Source organism: Panthera tigris, chromosome X (assembly GCF_018350195.1).
Source record: "Panthera tigris isolate Pti1 chromosome X, P.tigris_Pti1_mat1.1, whole genome shotgun sequence".
In the NCBI taxonomy this organism is placed as follows: domain Eukaryota; kingdom Metazoa; phylum Chordata; class Mammalia; order Carnivora; family Felidae; genus Panthera; species Panthera tigris.
This window is the reverse complement of record NC_056677.1, coordinates 36,147,751-36,168,729: the sequence shown is the minus strand read 5'-3', so window position 1 is coordinate 36,168,729 and position 20,979 is coordinate 36,147,751. Positions and strand designations below refer to the sequence as shown.

At 45.6% G+C, this 20,979-nt stretch overlaps 1 protein-coding gene across 8 annotated transcripts in view; it reads left to right on the top strand.

Annotated features, from left to right (window-relative positions):
- Positions 1-8,911, top strand: part of CASK (calcium/calmodulin dependent serine protein kinase) — a 354,627-nt gene extending 345,716 nt beyond the window's left edge. For all 8 annotated transcript variants that reach the window (XM_007084353.2, XM_007084352.2, XM_042973928.1 and 5 more), the window contains 2 exons: positions 3,725-3,808; positions 6,899-8,911. In XM_007084353.2, coding sequence (XP_007084415.2) covers positions 3,725-3,808; positions 6,899-7,075 — 261 coding nt within the window. In that variant the 3' untranslated portion in view covers positions 7,076-8,911. The remainder of the gene's footprint in view (positions 1-3,724; positions 3,809-6,898) is intronic.
- Positions 8,912-20,979: the final 12,068 nt, after the last annotated feature.

The window sequence follows — 20,979 nt, the reverse complement described above, 5'->3', positions numbered from 1 at the left end:
AAAATAAACATTTTTTTAAAAATGTTTTTAAATGAAGCTATGGCCCAGAAAATAACCTATGTCCCTAAAGCTACAACTGTGATAGCACCAGTGTGTCATCAAAACCTACTGAGATGGTTTTAGATTTTAGATTTTAATTTTACTCCGGTTTATGCATTTGCTGCCTTAACAAGTTAACGGTAGCAGAATACTTGTGGTTTGGCTTTTGCCCGTAGAGGGAAAGGTTGTCAACAAGGGGTAGCCGTGGTCTTGTTAGGAATCTGTACTTCGAAACAAGAGCCAGGTTCTGAACTAGGGGCCATTTTGTGAAAGATTATGTCTGGGGTCATAGTGCTTTTCCTTAAACCCTTATATTTTTGTGTAGAATGACTCAGACACTTGCCCCTATACACTTTCTAAGTTTGCAAAGCAGATACGTCTTAAAGCTATCTACGTCTTAGGGACTTGATCAAATACGGTTTCAGTCCTTATGGGTGGTAACCTGGGATCAACTGTTGGCCATATATGAGCCATAAAATCAATTCATGTCTCCACAGAAGAGAACTAAAGACTTAACTTTAAATGTTAAACCTAATGTTGCTTTGGCTGTTTAAATCCAGCATATTTTCAGTGACCTTTCTAGACTCCCCCGCCTCTCCGGGATTCAGAAAGAAATATTTGCCTGTAAATACTGACAAACTTGTGTCTCGTCTTCAGTCAGAAAAGAAGAGGGTTTAAGAGACCTCTTGAAGTCCCCTGTTAACAGCCTGAGGGGAGGGAATCTTTGTGAAGCCATTCCAATTACTGTCCCTGAAGTGACCCTAAACCCCAGGCAAGCAGAGACTACACGCACACACCAAAAAAGGCATGCACTTAAGCCCTGTAAGTCGAGCAGTTGGGGACACCTGAGGAAATGTGTGGTGACTATGGTGAAGACATGAGGGCTACTGGACAAGAAAATCTCAGGATTTGAGGGGGTCTTTTCATTTTTGAAAACATAATGACATAGAAAAAGAAAAGAAAGTAACCTAGTATCAAAATCGAAAATCAAAGCCATGAAAAGGCCACTGTATTTGCTCTGATCAGCGTGCAGTTTGGCTCTGAACGTCCTGGTGAGCAGGACAAAAAGGGGAATGTCGTGGATCACATCATCCTTATCTGCTAGAAGGATGCCAGTTCTTTCCTTGGAATTAGCTGCTAAGGGAATATAACCTGATTCGTGAACACGAGAGCACTGGGCAACACACAGTAAGTGCGGAATGATCTTCGTGTCCAGATGGATAAAGGCAAAGGGTGTGCATGCTGCGCAGAGAAGGGTAATCTGCGGGGAGCTTATGGTTGCACAGGAGTGTGTTTTCTGGCGTTGCAAAAACAATCACAGGCTAGCACTTAAAATTTCAGAGAATTGGGTGGCCTTCAGGCTGGGGTTACTGAGCAGAAAAAAGGCCGTTTCACGCCTGAGGTGTCATTCTCAACTTCACCAGTGGGTTCCATTCGGCATCTAGGCTCCCTCTGTGCGTGGAGTCACTTCAGGGATGGAAGCAAGGGTAGGAACCGTGAACTGGGATATCTCCCCATCTCAGTTGCCTAGAGGCTGGCTGTGGGTGGACGAGGAAACCTTCTGTCTCAACTGACCCTCCTGATTTATGAGCACAGGAAGGACAGAAAAAGAGGCCCAAAATTATATTCACAGGAGATTTCCAAAGGAAGATCCCTGTTTAGCTCAATTGAGCTATATATGGACTTTTCCGTGATATTTATTCCTTAACAGAACTCTCAATCACAAAAGGGTTGGCAAAGAAATTGCCAATTACCTCTGTCAAAAGGGAGCATAGCCAGGCCCAAAGAGCTTTCTCCTGAGGGGAATGTGATGTCCACAACTGAAGCACTTTGATATGACGGCTGAAACAATGTGCTGGGCCCCCTTAATCCATAAGGAGATCCTGTGTGGCTGGGATTCAGAAACCCAATCCCAGTGAAAGTGAACCTTGCACTAAACCTTTATCATCCCTGTTGGTCTCTCACGGCTCCGTATAGTCAGAGGCCAAGAGGTTCCCTTCAGCCACCAAGCACAGTGCCCACTGGTCAAACATTTTCTGCCAATCCTGTGTGCTGCTTTTCCATTTTCATTTTACCATAAACACAGTTTATGCCGGCTGCCATACAGGGCACAAGGGAGATGACTGAACAAGACATCACCCCTGCCCGTAAGCTCACCCTCTGGTATCTGGGTACTTGGTGTGCAGCATCCTGGGTCCCATGGTCGGGGGCGAGGGGGCCTGGCTCACTGCCCACAGAGGACTTTGCAGACTAAAGAACACCAGAGCCAGGTGCTCACGGATCATTCAGCCATGCTAAAGGGAGAATGGGGACGGAGCATCCAGGCAGAGGGAGTAGTAAGACAAAGCTGGGAAGGCAGAGAGAGTGTGGCCCTTTCTGGAACTGGAAGTGGTTCAGCAAGGCCAGTTGGAAGAGGGGGAAGCAGCAGAGAGGTGTAGAGAGAGACTGAGATAAGCACGGGCCAGCTCAGGACAGAGGGATTCAGCATTCATGCTAAGGAGTATACATTTTATCCCAAGGCCGAGATGGAGCTGTGGAAGGGTTTGGAGTAGAGGAGCAATATGATGGGATTTGCCTTGCCAGAAGGATCGATCATTCTAGTAGCAGGCTTTTAGTACAGGGGCAGAGTGACCGGTCTCGTTGCTACCACCGTGAACCAGGCAAAAGAGGGAGGAGTAGGAACAGAGCAAAGCAAACCACTGAAAGGCCATTTAGAAAGCCAGATACGCAGGTAGCAGAACACGCATGTTAAATGCTCAGATGAAGGACAGCAAGATACTATTCGCTGCGGTGCAAATTAATGACACACCAGACACTTGTGAATTGTGTACCCACGTATGCTGGAGTTTTTGTCCCATGCAGGGGAATCCATAGCCCATTGCAGGGTCACGTCCCCCCTCCCCCCCCCCCCCCACCGGGAGGAGCTGACAAGCACTCCCTTACCAGAAACGACTCCTAGGGCATGGGATGCCAGCTTGGCAGTGTGTCTGTGCAAACTGGTGGCTGCACCGTTCAACGTGTTTTATGCCTCTGAAGGGAACTGCATCAGCCTCAGGGGCCCCTCTCCCTCCAACACAGCGTTTTCCTGCGGGCCTCCAATTACCCGCAGCCACAGAGCTCATTTAGTGTCTCCAGACTCCAGCCCCAGACAGGGTCTCTCTTCCCCCGTGAGCCCCACGGGGCCTTGCATCAGGGCGACTCAGAAGGCCCCGTAAGTGTGAACACGGCTTCACAGTGACAGTGGCAGGGACCCACTAGCCTTGTTAGCAGTTCGAAGGTTAAAATGGGGTGAAGTGGGCTGTAGCTCAGTGGCAGAGCCCGCACAATGATCCAAGCCTACCCCAAAACACATTTCCTATCAACTAAAAAGGCTACAGCTAATAGCCAGGTTTAAATGAACCTTAACCAACATAATCAGTGTTGACGTGGCTGAAGAAAAGTCAGTCCTATTGATTCATGAGATTCAGTTTTTAAAATGTCCGGTTTGTCACCTTTTATTTGCTGATGGCTGTGGTCCATCCTTTGGAAGAAAAGGAGTAACAGAAGTTACTTATAAAGCTGGTAAATTCAATAATCCCTTGCCAAAACTTTGAATCAAGGGTTTTTTCCGTTGTGTGATTTCTGACGGACTCCATTAAATGCTGCACTCATGATTTCTAAGTTCCAGTTTTTGCTTTGTACACAGGCACTGAAGGTCCTGAGGACTGCGGAGTTTGCTCCTTTTGTTGTTTTTATTGCCGCACCGACTATCACTCCAGGTTTAAATGAGGTAAGGGCCGCTCTGTTTTTACCCGCCGTTAGGATCCATGTGTGTGTTGTGTGCAAGACCAAAGCCCCACATCAGTAAGACAAGGAAACGAAGGCGTGGAAGCTTGCCGAGCCGCTGTGGCCCTCTCCACCCCTAATGGGCGCTGGGCTAGGACAGTGGCAGGCCACAGGCCCAGCTCTAGGCCAGTGATTGCTTTGCCAGAAGAGCGCTATAAGGAACCCGTGACCCTGGCCCAGCTGCCCGAGTTCCCTCAGGCAGCCTCTGGAGCGGAGCCCATGCAGGTCCCTGGAGACCACCAAACCTGGACATGAGCTCTGTCCCCTGTCAGGCTAAATCAAGCCAGCAGCTGCCGCAGAGATAGTGCCTTCAAGAGTTGGCATCACCATCTAGTACCCAGCTGACCCAGAGGCCTTCTGTGGCTGGGCAGATCAGAGGGTAGTTACGGAGTGTCTGGTAAGTGCATCCGTGCTGACCTGCTGCCGGGCCACTCTTAGGAAGAGTCTCGTGCAGAGTCCTCCATTGCTTCTGCTGGGTCGAGAAACCACCAGAGGGCTCTTGGCTCTGCTCAGTTAACCACTGGCCTAAACCCACCAGAGCCCAGAACACTACAGTCAGGCTTGGAAGTGTTCATGTTGCAGGCCTCTGAGGAAGGCTAAATCTTTACATTTCCATGTTACTCATACTTCCGGTCATTAGTTTTGGTCCTGTTGTTTGCAAGTGGCGTATCCCTTTGTAAATCCACCTTTCCCATCTCCGTTAACACCCTGGCCTGTGTGAAACCCCACGTTGTGCTTAGCGCTTATCCTTTGGTTGCCATGTATTTTTCTTGGATTGTCATCTTTGCTTTGTTTTTTGTTTTTGCCTGTTTTCCTGCCCTTTTACTAATTTTCCATAGCTGCCAAAATGGTGCAGAAAATTGCCCGTAAGTACCAGCTAGGAGGTGATGAAATCCAACCTTGTTTCCTTTCCTAGATGTAGAACATAGACCTTTCCTTCCCATAAATCCTGGCTTCTGCTGGTAGAATAGAGGCATTTTGTTTTCACTGAGTTAAACCCTGCTCATGCGGAAGGCAATCCCGCAGACAAGTGCTGTAGAGGAATAAACGGACAAATATAGCTTCAGCCTGTAAGGTCCTTAAGAGGAAGCTTTCTTTTTCTGTAAAGAGAGCTACGTTTAAAAATTGATGCCGTCAGCCATACATTTTCTTGAATGTTTTCATCAACCCAGCTTTCTGAGTAAATCCTGAAGTCTGCCCCTGGTCTCTGAGGCCCAGGATGGTGTTTTTCAGTGGAGTCCCCTAGCCCAGAGAGTGGTGTGGTAGGAATGGTCTCTTCCCAGGCTGGCAGGATGCACTCCCGTCTTTGGGTGAATGAGTGTTTCCTAAAATGGGGCTTCTGCATTGTTCGTTGTCAAGTATAGCCACAGTGAAAATACTCTAAGTACAAGTGGAAAGCGTGTTGATAGGACCTTAGAAGGTGGTGAGGAACTGAGGTCTTATCTACACTGTAATAGTTAACACTGCACGGCCCAGCATACCATGCCCTGCTTTGAAATCCCAGTAGACGACAACAGACCACATCCGACATTCCTTTCAGAGCATCCTGCGAGAAAAGATGGAGTCCCTAGCTTGCCTGGTAACTGTCCACCCACACCATGGTGCCATGATGGGATCCGGTGACACCCCATTTGATCCCCTTCCCAGAGACTCACACCCACAGACCGGGGCTCATCAGCAAGGGTTTCTCACAAATAATGGATGGGCCTCAGAGAAGAGGAGGGGTCCTAAGTCAGCTCTGGGCACCATGGCTCCCGCATCCTTTAGTGTTTCTGGAGGTCTCTGTTATCATGAGCCTCCATTTCCTAGTAGAATAGTAGGACCTAGTAGAGGTTTGCACTCATCAAACCCCATAATGGGCAATATTAGCCAGGTGCTTTCTTTCCAAGTAAGCACTTGCTGTGTGCGGGGCACAGTGCCAAATGCTGGGCACAGCAATGACCGGGCACACAGACAAGTTTACGCTCCAGTCGGGGAAAGATACTAATCACATAAACAGGTATTAACTATATCTCCACATACGTAAGACTCAGCCCAATACCTTCCTTACCTACCTCGTGTTGGGGGAGAGGCAGGGCAAAGTTGACTTACAGAGTTCTCTGGCCTCAGATTTGAATTTGTCCATTGAAAGTTCAACCTAACGGTGTCTGCCCTGTGAGGATCCAGAGGCAGACTTTCTGGTGGCCCTTAAGAGATCTGCAGCAAGCTCTAGGAGTTGAGGGGAAGTCCTTTCCTGCAGCAAAGCCCCCTAGAGTTCAGTAGCTGCTTTCCCTTGAGTTTTTTCCCTGAGAGGTGCGAGTCCTTCTGACCAGTGACATCTGGCCATTTCCAGCATAGAGCAGTTTGAGGGGATTCATCAGATGCCAGTTGCTGTTGTATCTGGGAAATGGCCTTATTTCATCCATTATTTGCAACATCCAAAAAGCTTTTGCCTCTGGCATCCACTGCTATTGAGCGAGGGCCATTATACGTAATTGAATTCCTGGAACATGTTGGACCTCTAAGGAGAAGAGGGGAAAATGCAACTTAATTTGTTGGCCAGAGGCAGTGGCTTCTTGGTGCGGATGCAGCTGGGCTCTGGGGCCCCACACAAGTGCGAGCAGAGGACAGAGGGAAGCAGGGGGATGCAGGGCTCTGGCCTCACCTCCGGAGCCCTCACTGCCGGTCAGTCAGGAGACTGGCTCCCGCTGGGGCAGATGGCAGCAGCCGGGCCGGTGGGGCGTTGTGTTTGCCGAAGAGTGTCTGGTTTCTCTGATCCCCCGGTTTGGCATGGAGCTCCCGTTGCATGGTGAGCAGTCGGGCCACAGGCCGCTCCTCCGTGACCCTGCCATCGCAGGGCCCACTGCCTCCTCTGTCACAAAGCGGACTTGGCCTCGTGCCCCGATGCAGCACATCGAGGTCCAGCCTTGCCTGCTTGTGACACTGGGAGTAACGGGAACGTGGAGAGAGAAAGAGTCCAGCTGACTTCTGTCTTGCCTTTGCTTTTTTCCCTCCTCCCACGCCCTACCCCGACCTCCATCCCACCGCCATTTAGGATGAATCTCTTCAACGTCTGCAGAAGGAGTCCGATATCTTACAGAGAACATACGCACACTACTTCGATCTCACAATTATCAACAATGAAATTGATGAGACAATCAGACATCTGGAGGAAGCCGTGGAGCTCGTGTGCACAGCCCCGCAGTGGGTCCCGGTCTCCTGGGTCTATTAGGCCTCTCCCAAGAGACCTGCCGCGAACCCAGGAGCCACCTCATACATGGAAAAGCCTCTTTGTTATCGGCCGTGTGTCAGCAGGTCATGGTCCCTAAGACTACCTAGTTGTAGTGTGACCTCCATTTATAATTATTGTCATGTCCGAATAGATAGGAGGAGAAAACAATTACACACTCATTTAAAGAGACAGTATCTTTTTTAATCAGTTCTCCTAAACTTTAATAAAATGTATCTTTAAATGTATGTATTATTCAATCCTTTGGAATGTTATATTTTTGGAAATCATAGCTTTTTATTTCCAAGGCCCCTAAAAACTGCACAAAATAGATGCTGCTTTCTATAATCTATTTTAATAATAAACAATGATTCTGTTACCTTGACTGGGGGTGGAACACTACATTCTTTTTAGAGTCTGATTTTATGAATTGGAATATCTTTCTTTCCTTTATTTATTTGAAATAATCAGTCTTAGTGATTACAAAACAGTCATAAATTTCTAAAGGCCTTTCTTTTTTTTTTTTTTTAGAATAGCTTTTTTTTTTTTAAGTCCTTTATGTAACATCCAGATAATGTGATACTGTCTCTTTGAAGCACCCTGTAAACCTTTTAGAGATTTGAAGTTGGGTCTTGACTCTTAATGCATGTGGACAGTCGCGAGCGTTTATGCTGTCGGTGTGTCTGTGTTGGACAAAACAATCTGTAATCTACAGCAAAGTACATTCCGTTCACGGGGCACACCCAGGGGAGTAAGAATAAAATGCTATTATGACTAAGTTGTAAACCTATGCACATCCCTTGCATTTCGGGCAACTTTATAAAAAAAAAAAAAAAAACTGATTTTTATTAATAATCATGTAGTGAAATGTGTTTGTAATTTTGTCTCAATTTAATTTGTTGTAAGGTGGGAGGGGGAATTGCTGGTTTCACCATTTCAGATCTGTGTTGTCTGAGAGTATTAACATTTTAATTAAGCAGAGAAATGAGGATTTTTAATATGTATGTAATTGTTTTAAAGCACCCATTTTAAGAAAATATACTGTGCAATGAAGAAACCAGTTTAGGCATTTGCTATAAACTGAATTATTCCAAAAGAATAATCTATAACAGCCCTGTAAATTCCTTTAAAATGATAACTAACAGGACAGTTTGACCAATTTTTTTTTTAAATATACTTCCTTTTATGTGTTCAATAATTAAATGCCTTTGGGTCCTTCATTTCATTACAGATTTGTTGAGGTTTACAAGCTGATGATCTTTTAGATTTTGTAATTCATCAGATGCTCATTGAACCACTGAAGGCCCAGGAGTGACTGTCAGTAGGCAGGACAACAAAATACTCCGCCAGAGCACAGCTCGGACCACCTCTGGCTCCCAGAGCGCAGTGCGCCTGAGGGCCACCCACGTACCGGAGGCTGTCTGTGGTTTCTCCTTCCTCTTGCTATATCCCTTGGCACAGGAGAATCATCGTCCCTTGTTGCTTTAGAGACATGAACCATCTCATCGCCCTTCCATGAGGTCACATTCTTCCAGTACAGGAGACTCAGGCTGGGGTTTTCCAACTCTTGACCAGAGGTCAGCAGAAGATTCTTCCTTAGAGGGTCAGGGTGTGAAGTGGTTCTGTTAACCTTCGATCCTTGAGAAAATACCATCCTGTTTGCTTCTTGTCGGTTAGATGGCCTCATCGCTTTGTGCCTTGGCGGGATGTGCAGGCTGTGTTGTGAGCTAAAAGTCTCCTCTTGAAGGACCACACAGAGGAGGCATTTGTATTCTCCTTGTAAGGTGTCACCCTCCCCTCCCAACAACTCTTATTAAACAATGATTTTTTTTTTTTTCTCTCTGATGTTGTCCTTTGTCAGTGACCGGATGAGTTTGCAACTTATAAGGTGTTGCGTGAACTGCTTCTATTGAGGCCCCACGGCAGGGTGACCAAACCGCCAAACCAGAGACACCATGGATGGAGAAGGGAAACCCCAAGAGCTGTTTAGAGCTGTGTCAGGATTGATTTAAATCTAACTGATACCAAGGCCAGTCATGCATTCCTGTGATGGTACTGACCACAATCCGGGCTCTTCTCACTGTGAAAGTGCCCGCTCTACCTCTTTTCCAATGAAGCACAAAGAATGGGGACGCGAAGCCCCTCCCTCAGCTAGAAAAGCCCACACCCCCTCTGGCCCTTTGAGGCCAAATCTCCAGAGATGCTGATGATGCCAATCTTAAGCCACGTTGATAGAGGTGGATCAAGCAGAAGAAGAGCAAAGCAATGCCAGTCTAGACGTCTGTGGCCCCGGAATTGAGAAAGTGCTGTAGCGCCGGTCCTGTCTTCCCCATCTGAGAGGCACAAAGGCGGGCGCTGTTCTCACCACTGTGTGGATGGCAAACTTCCTGAGGCCAGAACTTGTTCTGGCTGAACTTCTCAGAGAGGTCATCTGTTCATTCCACTAACACAGGCCCTTCTCTAAAGTAATGTCTTTATGACCTACCAGAAAACACTTAAACTCACAGTAATTTCCGTACAAAACTGCCGCTGCTACATTACAATCATCCACCAAGCAATCAGAGAAAATTACTAAAAAGCTTCGCTGCTTCCATTCCATCAGCAAAATCATTTTGTTTTGTTCCTTTTAAAGGCCAGAGCAAATGATTAGAATTATTAAGTCTTATCACTGGTCAACTGAGCCATGTTTCAGAGGGTTCTCTACCCCACCCAACCCCACCCCCACAGCAAAAAAGGGGGGTGTTTTTTTAACACGAGGAATTATTTGTTAAAGAGAAGTTCCTGATTTTTTTAATAAGGTGGTAGTTACTGCATGTACAGCCTATACAATTTCAATGCTAAAAAGGAAGATGTCACTCAATTCATCTGGAAGTTTCCCAGTGCAGAGATAATTTGGTAGCTTTTTAAAATGCAATTAAGTGTATCTCCTGTCAGATGAGATGGTTTAAAATATTTGCTCAGAGAAGAAAAGAAATGGGTGACCTACTTCCTGCTGTTTGCCTTCAGAAGGTTTTCTTCTGGGGCCGTCCTGTTGGTGGCGGGTCATCTAAATATGTTGCAGGGCCCCTCTGCCCCAAGTCCAGCTCAATCTCACACCGCCGGCTCCAGCCACTTGAGGCTGGATGCAACACCACCGTGATCTTGGGAAAGTTTTGATGTCATTACTGCAGAGGAGAGTTTTTTGTCTTCAAATCACTCGTAGTCACCTGTTCAGTGAGAAGTCAAGTTCATTCCTTGAAAAAGTTTAGTCAGTTGAGGAGCCACCCTCAGGACAGGGAGACGCCCAGAGCAGACACTGCGCCCTTAAGGACAGGCCCGCCCAAATCAAAGTCTCTTGTCTCCCACCCATGTGGTGTCCTTTTCTTTGTTTCAGGTCAGTCTCTTGGGGCAAAGAGAACACACTGCTACTGCTAGCAAGAAGATTTTTTCATTACTAAGTTCTTAACTGTGATGCCTCCCGCACGGTCCCCTTGGAAAGGGAAGGCAACTTGCAGTCGACAAGCCCCTTGCCGTCCTCACCACACGCCACCCCCCCCCTCCTCTCTTTGTGTCATCAAACGTGCGCATGCGTGTGTGTGTGTGTGTGTGTGTGTGTGTGTGTTGAGGGGCAGGGGAGGAGTTTGCTTTTCCAGAACTGAACAATGCTTCCTAATTCCATCCTCTACAAGAGCTTAAGATGCTAAGGCTGATTATGGCCTGTCATAGGCTAAAGGTCCCCGTGCGCCTTTCTCTTGTTCTGCGCCTCTAATTAATTCTCCTCTTAGAAAGACATTTTGCTTCTTTGAGGCAGCTTGCAGGAGGGCTACAAGCTTTAATCGTGAATCATCTCATTTGGTAGAACTCTTCCTTTTCTCACCCCTTTTAGAATTAAGGTTTTCCTATTTGATGTCGTTGGTTAAAGGACTGTCCCCGTAAGACTTGATGTTCCATTGGCTTATCCCATGCTTATCGGTTCGCCTTAAACTTGGAGTTATTGGAAGTCTCTGGTCTTCTGGCTGAGTGAAGTCCAGCTGTGGCCCACATCCAGGAAGTGGAAGAAAGGGCCACGAGGGGTATATTCACCCATCCACATCCCTTTTATCTGCTCCTTTCGCTGCCACTCTTGAGTCGCAGAAGGTGGGCAGACCCCAGCCCACAGGGAGAGGAGACTGAGGGGGCCACACCATCTCTAGCACAGGCTCCTCCAAGTCTTAGCTCTTCAGAGACACAGAAAATCCAGAGTGCCCACCACCTTTCACCTGACCCTCCATCAACTCTCTTGAACCTGTGCAAACGGACTGAGCAAAAGCAAATGGAAAGAGACATTTGTCACCACACGGGCGACCTCATTTCTGGCCCTAAGCACAACTCCATACCTGTGCATGCTCAGAAAGTCAGAACTTGGCTGCCGGCGTTCTCACCGAGAGACGCCTGGGATTCACCATCTCGGGACCCAGAATGAGTGCAACCTCTTAGAAGGAGTTGTGCCTAGGAGCAGAAATAGGCGTTCCTCCATAGTGAGTGGCCCGCCTTTTTTGTTTTTCTCATTTTGAAGAGACTAAGAATTGGCGGAACCAACTTCCAGTCTCAGCTGTGTCCTGGAATGACGCCCGTGCAGGCTGGTGTGTGGCGGCGCGGGGGGGTGGGGAGGGGGGGGTGTGGGTAGCAGGGTGACTGATGCAAAGGCCACGCAGCTCTCATGTGCTGAGGCCACAGCGTCATCCTGTTCAATTACAGTGCAGGTGTGTCACCCTTTCCAACTCAGTTTGGGGGTTGTTTTGCATCAAGTTTTGCCAACGTGTTCTTTTTTCTGTCTGTATAACTGCCTTTTTATAAAAGGTTTTGAAGTATTGTCTCGGTGATAAAAAGAGAGCGATGTTAACAGTTGTTGTATATTTCACCATTTCCAGTTGTAAGTATTTGCAGGGTACAGCGAAGCCTTAGCAAGAGCATTCGTGCAGGAGGGGTCCTTCAACACCCAGGAGGTGAGGGGATCGGAAAGGTTCGGATTCTTTGTAAATGTCCCGCTTTTCTTTCTCTCTGTGTGTATCTATTTACATGCCTTAGCACACACCCTCCCGCCCTGATCCCTCTGCCCTGTCGCCAGAACAAGCCGAACGCTGGTGCACTGCCAGTGACAGTACAAGTCGATGGAACCCTAATCAGTTATCTCTTGTGTGACAGGGGAGGAAGAGAAACTCCATAGTATTCTTTGTAGAATATACATACCTGTAGGATGCTGTGTAACGGGAAACCATAGAATTGGGCTTTTGTCATTTCAAAGTTGGAGAAATGTATGAATAAAATGTATAAAACATGAAAAGGCAGTTGTTTCCTCAGATTGCAGGCCAAACAGCTTGGTGGAGAGAACACAGGATGACTGGAGGGACGGGGGGCTCCCCTCCAGGATTTGGCCTCACAGGCCTTGCCACAGATGCGGTGGGGCGGGCGGGGGGGTTGTGCGGTGGAGAGAGCGACCTCCTGGGCTCCCAGGTGCACCCTGGGAGTCACGGTCTTTAGCCTAACTGACGCAGACTGCGTCCTGAGAGCAGTTCAACTTTAGCTGCTCGCACTTGGATGCAGATTTTAAATAGCTTGGGGTTTAAAAAAAGAGAAAAAAAAAATCCAAGTGTCACAGCTCCTGGAAATAGCAGCCTAAACTGATTGGAGTGGGGTAGGCACCCAGCATGGAGAACGAGCAAGTCTCTGGTTTGATGTCTGCATAGAAAGCCCTGGGAGGAAGCCTGCTGCCCTTGGTGTTGGGTGCTTTGCTCTGCTCTCTAGCTAGAGTCTGGGATACGGCCCCTTGCGTGCCTCGATGACCTCCTTTCCCTAGGCTCTGCACAAGCAAAGAACCACGGTGGCCTCAGACACCCACACTTGCATGTGTCCAAACGCGCACCTCCAGAAATAGCCCAGGCCCAAAGTGCTCACGTGGCTCATGTCAAACAAACACAAACCAGGAGGGATCGTTTGCTTTTCTCAAGAAAACTTCCCCTAAAAAAAAAAAAAAATGTATAGAAGAGTCTACATCACATTCAGACACAAGACGTTGAGTCCCTGGCCTTTTGATTCAGGGAATGCCAAATCATGTTTCTTCAGATTACTTACCTCAACATACTGACGACCAAAAGCATAACACTAACATTAGGCTTATTTCCCGTACTTCGTGCCACTGAAAACACATCTAACATGTCCACATTAAGCTGACAGAAATGAACAGAAACACGTATGTCTGTATTTTCCCCAGTTTACTGCAATATGATAAGCCAAATAAATAACACCCAGTATCATTCCATGAACGACGGCAGCAGAGAGGGAATCTACATAAAGAATGCAACCAGACTGGTGCAGGGTACTAGACAGTGACCTTCAGTTTAAGGTCACTGAAGGCAGTGACCTTGAATATCCTAAGGGTAGCAAGCCTCTTAAAGGACAAGATAGTAGTGCAAACTAGCAACCCAGCCAAAGGCAAGGGGTGCTCCAGGACAGAATGTTCCAAAAGGTGGCATCTGACTTTCTCAAGGAATGAGCACACAACACTTGAGCCTGCAGATGAAATCCCATGCTTAGGGCAGAGTGGGGGATCCTGCACCCAACGCACACACCTGCTCTCCACGCCCATCCCCATCTTAACCTTTCAGGGACGGGTGCCCAAAATCAGTGTGGCCACAGCCGCCTTCTTAGGCCTGATCACTAAAAGCTTGCAGCTCCTGCCATTGCCCTCCTCCCGCTTCAGAGGCAGCTTTATCTCCCCCTCCCCATGGCCAATTACCCTGCAGAGAAGCAGCTCCCTCCTGCCACCAGAGTGATTGATGAAGGATGAACAAACTGTTTGACAGGGGACAGCCTGCTGGGGTCTCACATGTGACTCCAGGCCGTCGAGATGTGAAACCACGGTGAGAGGGAAATCAAGATGGTGCACAAAGCTGGTGGTAAAGGCTCAGCCACACAAATCAACAGCTTCCCACAGAACTTCCCCTAGAATTTTCTGGGGTGGTAGAAATGTTCCATTTCTTGTTTGGGGTGGCGGTTATGTGGGTATACACAATTGTCAAAACATGTTGAACTGAACACCTAAGATCTATGCATTTCACTGTATATAAGCTATATCTCAGTTACAAAAAGAAAAGCAAAAACCAGTATGATCGTCTCACAACCACCAAGAAGACATTTGACAAAATTCAACCCAGTTCTAAATTAAAAACAAAAACTCTTAAAAATAAAATAGAGAATATCCTTAGCAGGGGCACCTGAGTGGCGCAGTCGGTTAAGTGTCTGACTTCATTTCAACTCTGGTCACGATCTCTCAGTTCGTGACTTCCAGCCCCGCGGTGGGCTCTGCGCTGACAGTGCGGAGCCTGCTTGGGATTCTCTCTCTCTGCCCCTCCCCCACTCGTTCCCTCCCTCTTTTGCTCTCAAAAAATAAACTTTAAGAAGAATCTTAGGATTTTGGAGGAAGATGGCGGCGTAGGAGGACGTGGGGCTCACTGCGTCCTGCTGACCACTTAGATTCCACCCACATCTGCCTAAATAACCCAGAAAACTGTCAGAAGATGCAGAACAGACTCTCTGGAGCCAAGCGTAGACGAGAGGCCCACGGAAGAGGGTAGGAAGGGCAGAGACGTGGTGCGCGCTACACGGACTGGCGGGAGGGAGCCAGGGCAGTGGAGGGGCAGCCATCCCACCCGGCAAGGCAGAGCCCCCGAGTCTGGTTAGTAAAAGCGGAAGGGCCAGACTGCGTGAGCTCTGACAGCCAGCGGGACTTAACATCTGGAATGTTATAAGTCAACAGCTCTGCTCCGAGAGCAGGAAGGCTAGAGGACAACGGGAGGGAGAGTTGTTGACCCTCCGGAGGACAGAGCTCAGTTTGGCAGGGAACAAAGGCGCTCGCCAGTGCCATCTCCCTCGCCCATCCCCCAGCCAAAATCCCAAAGGGAACCAGTTCCCTTCACAGAACTTGCTTGCACCGCGCAAACACCCAACGCTGTGCTTCTGCGGATCCATCCCTCCGACGAGTCTGCCTCCCTCCCGATGCCGATGCCGCAGGGCCCCTCCCGAAGTGGACCACCGAAGGCAAAGCGAGCTGAGTCTGCCCCTACCACCCCTGTGCACCATGCGGATCCACCCTAATATGCCCTTGGCCAGATCCCATCGAAGCAGCACCACAAGCCCGGCAGTGTGCAAGTAGCCCAGACAGGGGCCATACCACTCCACAGTGAGTCCTGCCCCCGGGAGAGGGGGAGATAAGGTACACACCAGCCTCACTGTGGCCCCAGCAGTGGGCTGGGGGCAGACATCAGGTCTGACTGCGGCCCCGCCCACCAATGCAAGTTACTCCAGACAGCACAGGGGAAGTGCCCTGCAGTTCCACGTCACTCCAGGGACTATCCAAAGTGACAAAATGGAAGAATTCTCCTCAAAAGAAGCTCCAGGAAGTAGCAAGAGCTAATGAATTGATCAAGAACGATTTAAGCAATCAAATAGTCATAAAATTAATCACTGGACTTGAAAAAAGTATAGAGGACAGCAGAGAATCTATTGCTACAGAGATCAAGGGACTAAGAAATAGTCATGAGAAGCTAAAAAATGCTATAAATGAGGTGCAAAATAAAATGGAGGCGACCACAGCTCAGATTGAAGAGGCAGAGGAGAGAATAGGTGAATTAGAAGATAAAATTATGGAAAAAGAGGAAGCTGAGAAAAAGATAAAAAAAAAATCCAGGAGTATGAGGGGAGAATTAGAGAACTAAGTGAACGGAACAAACGGAACAATATCTGTATCATAGGAATTCCAGAAGAGGAAGAGAGACAGAAAGGGGCTGAAGGTATACTTCAACAAATCATAGCTGAGAACTTCCCTGATCTGGGGAGGGAAAAAGGCATTGAAATCCAAGAGGCACAGAGAACTCCCTTCAGACATAACTTGAATCGATCTTCTGCACAACATATCATAGCGAAACTGGCAAAACACAAGGATAAAGAGAAAATTCTGAAGGCAGCTAGGGATAAACACGCTCTAACATATAAAGGGAGGCCGATAAGTCTAGTGGCAGATCTCTCTACTGAAACTTGGCAGGCCAGAAAGGAATGGCAGGAAATCTTCAATGTGATGAACAGAAAAAAATATGCAGCCGAGAATCCTTTATCCAGCAAGTCTGTCATTCAGAATAGAAGGAGAGATAAAGGTCCTCCCAAACAAACAAAAACTGAAGGAATTCATCACCACTAAACCAGCCCTACAAGAGACCATAAGGGGGATTCTGTGAGTGAAATGTTGCAAGGACCACAAAGTACCAGAGCCATCACTACAAGCTTGACACCTACAGACATCACAATGACTCTAAACCCATATCTTTCTATAATAACACTGAATGTAAATGGACTAAATGTTCCAACCAAAAGACATAGGGTATCAGAATGGATAAAAATCAAGACCCATCTATTTGCTTCTAAAAGAGACTTATTTTAGACCTGAGGACACCTTCAGATTGAAAGTGAGGGGATGGAGAACTATTTATCATGCTATTGGAAGTCAAAAGAAAGCTGGAGTAGCCATACTTATATCAGACAAACTAGACTTTAAATTAAAGGCTGTAACAAGAGATGAAGAAGGGCATTATATAATAATTACAGGGTCTATCTATCAGGAAAAGCTAACAATTATAAATGTCTCTGTGCCGGATACAGGAGCCCCCAAATATATAAAACAATTAATCACAAACATAAGCAATCTTATTGATAAGAATGTGGTAATTGCAGGGGACTTTAATACTCCACTTACAACAAAGGATAGATCATCCAGACACAGGATCAATAAAGAAACAAGGGCCCTGAATGATACATGGGATCAGATGGACCTGACAGATATATTTAGAACTCTGCATCAAAAAGCAACAGAATATACTTTCTTCTCGAGTACACATGGAACATTCTCCAAGATAGATCACATACTGGGTCACAAAACAGCCCTTCATAAGTATAAAAGAATTGAGATCATACCATGCATACTTTCAGACCACAGTGCTATGAAGCTTGAAATCAACCACAGGAAAAAGTCTGGAAAACCTCCAAAAGCATGGAGGTTAAAGAACACCCTACTAAAGAATGAATGGGTCAACCAGGCAATTAGAGAAGAAATTTAAAAATATATGGAAACAAATTAAAATGAAAATACAACAATCCAAACGCTTTGGGATGCAGCAAAGACAGTCCTCGGAGGAAAATGCACTGCAATCCAGGCCTATCTCAAGAAACAAGAAAAATCCCAAATACAAAATCTAACAGCACACCTAAAGGAAACAGAAGCAGAACAGCAAAGACACCCCAAACCCAGCAGAAGAGAAATAATAAAGATCAGAGCAGAAATAAACAATATAGAATCTAAAAAAACTGTAGAGCAGATCAATGAAACCAACAGTTGGTTTTTTGAATAAATAAACAAAATTGATAAACCTCTAACCAGGCTTCGCAAAAAGAAAAGGGAGATGACCCAAATAGATAAAATCATGAATGAAAATGGAATTATTACAACCAATCCCTCAGAAATACAAGCAATTATCAGGGAATACTATGAAAAATTATATGCCCACAAACTGGACAACCTGGAAGAAATGGACAAATTCCTAAGCACCCACAAACTTCCAAAACTCAAACAGGAAGAAACAGAAAACTTGAACAGACCCATAACCAGTGAAGAAATTGAATCAGTTACCAAAAATCTCCCAACAAATAAGAGTCCAGGACCAAATGGCTTCCCTGGGGAATTCTACTAGACATTTAAAGCAGAAATAATACCTATCCTTCTCAAGCTATTCCAAAAGATAGAAAGGGAAGGAAAACTTCCAGACTCATTCTATGAAGCCAGCATTACTTTGATTCCTAAACCAGACAGAGACCCAGCAAAAAAAGAGAACTACAGGCCAATATCCCTGATGAATATGGATGCAAAAATTCTCAATAAGATACTAGCAAATCGAATTCAACAACATATAAAAAGAATTATACACCATGATCAAGTGGGATTCATTCCTGGGCTGGAGGGCTGGTTCGACATTCACAAATCAATGTGACATATCACATTAATAAAAGAAAAGATAAGAACCATATGATCCTGTCAATCGATGCAGAAAAAGCATTTGACAAAATTCAGCATCCTTTCTTAATAAAAACCCTCGAGAAAGTCGGGATAGAAGGAACATACTTAAACATCATCAAAGCCACTTATGAAAAGCCCACAGCTAACATCATCCTCAATGGGGAAAAACTGAGAGCTTTCTCCCTGAGATCAGGAACACAACAGGGATGTCCACTCTCACTGCTGTTGTTTAACATAGTGTTGGAAGTGCTAGCATCAGCAATCAGACAACAAAAGGAAATCAAAGGCATCAAAATTGGCAAAGATGAAGTTAAGCTTTCAGTTTTTGCAGATGACATGATATTATACATGGGAAAACCTGACAGACTGCACCAAAAGTCTGCTAGAACTGATACATGAATTCAGCAAGGTCGCAGGACACAAAATCAATGTACAGAAATCAGTTGCATTCTTATACACTATTAAGGAAGCAACAGAAAGACAAATAAAAAAACTGATCCCATTCACAATTGCCCCAAGAAGCATAAAATACCTAGGAATAAACCTAACCAAAGATGTAAAAGATCTGTATGCTGAAAACTATAGAAAGCTTATGAAGGAAATTGAAGAAGATATAAAGAAATGGGAAAACATTCCATGCTCATGGATTGGAAGAATAAATATTGTTAAAATGTCAATACTACCCAAAGCTATCTACACATTCAATGCAATCCCAATCAAAACTGTACCAACATTCTTCTCGAAGCTAGAACAAGCAATCCTAAAATTCATATGGAACCACAAAAGGCCCCAAATAGCCAAAGTAATTTTGAAGAAGACGACCAAAGCAGGAGGCATCACAATCCCAGACTTTAGCCTCTACTACAAAGCTGTAATCATCAAGACAGCATGGTATTGGCACAAAAAACAGACACATAGGCCAATGGAATAGAATAGAATCCCCAGAATTAGACCCACAAAAGTATGGACAACTGAGCTTTGACAAAGCAGGAAAGAATATCCAATGGAAAAAAGACAGTCTCTTTAACAAATGGTGCTGGGAGAACTGGACAGCAACATGCAGAAGGTTGAAACTAGACCACTTTCTCACACCATTCACAAAAACAAACTCAAAATGGATAAAGGACCTGAATGTGAGACAGGAAACCATCAAAACCCTAGAGGAGAAAGCAGGAAAAAACCTCTCTGACCTCAGCCGCAGCAATTTCTTACTTGACACATCCCCAAGGGCAAGGGAATTAAAAGCAAAAATGAACTACTGGGACCTCATGAAGATAAAAAGCTTCTGCACAGCAAAGGAAACAATCAACAAAACTAAAAGGCAACCGACGGAATGGGAAAAGATATTATTTGCAAATGACATATCAGACAAAGGGCTAGTATCCAAAATCCATAAAGAGCTCACCAAACTCCACACCCAAAAAACAAATAATCCAGTGAAGAAATGGGCAGAAAACATGAATAGACACTTCTTTAAAGAAGATATCCAGATGGCCAACAGGCACATGAAAAGATGCTCAACGTCACTCCTCATCAGGGAAATACAAACCAAAACCACACTCAGATACCACCTCACACCGGTCAGAGTGGCTAAAATGAACAAATCAGGAGACTATAGATGCTGGAGAGGATGTGGAGAAACGGGAACCCTCTTGCACTGTTGGTGGGAATGCAAACTGGTGCAGCCACTCTGGAAAACAGTGTGGAGGTTCCCCAAAAAATTAAAAATAGACCTACCCTATGACCCAGCAATAGCACTGCTAGGAACTTACCCAAGGGATACAGGAGTGCTGATGCAGAGGGGCACTTGTACCCCAATGTTTATAGCAACACTTTCAACAATAGCCAAATTATGGAAAGAGCCTAAATGTCCATCAACTGACGAATGGATAAAGAAATTGTGGTTTATATACACATTGGAATACTACGTGGTGATGAGAAAGAATGAAATATGGCCCTTTGTAGCAACGTGGATGGAACTGGAGAGTGTTATGTTAAGTGAAATAAGTCATACAGAGAAAGACAGATACCATATGTTTTCACTCTTATGTGGATCCTGAGAAACTTAACTGAAGTCTATGGGGGAGAGGAAGAAAAAAAAAAAAAAGAGGTTAGAGAGGGAGAGAGCCAAAGCTTAAGAGACATTTAAAAACTGAGAAAAAACTGAGGGCTGATGGGGGGTGGGTGATGGGTATTGAGGAGGGCACCTTTTGGGATGAGCACTGGGTGTTGTATGGAAACCAAGTTGACAATAAATTTCATATTAAAAAAAAAAAAGAATCCTTAGCAGATAAAGGATAGCTATTTCAACTCACAAGCAATATAATCCACCTAAAAGTGACACAATAAAGGCATTAAAATTGCCATTATCTTTTACATTACCTAAATAACACATGATCCTCAGGGAATGCTTAGAAAATATGGATAAACAAAAAGTAGATATTCAACCAGATTCTGCCACTCAGAAACGACTGCTATTAACACTTCCGTGTATCCCTCTCAGGCTGGTATTTGTCCATGCAACTAATCATTTACGTATTTGTATTTGTACCATTCAATGCAGTGAGGGAGTCATACTAAACACGCTGCCCCATGTCTTATTTCATAAATCCTCCTCTCTCTGTGATTTTTTAATATTGCTTTCAAAGCACTGCTCAGAAACACAATAAAGAAGTACAAATGTAGGAAAAGAGGAGACAAAACTGTCCACATTTGCTAATAATATCACTGTATACTGTGAAATGCCAAAGAGGACAACTGCACATCCATTCAAGTTAATAAAGAACAGATAGAAAAACACAGAACTCAGTAGTATTCTTACATAGTAGCA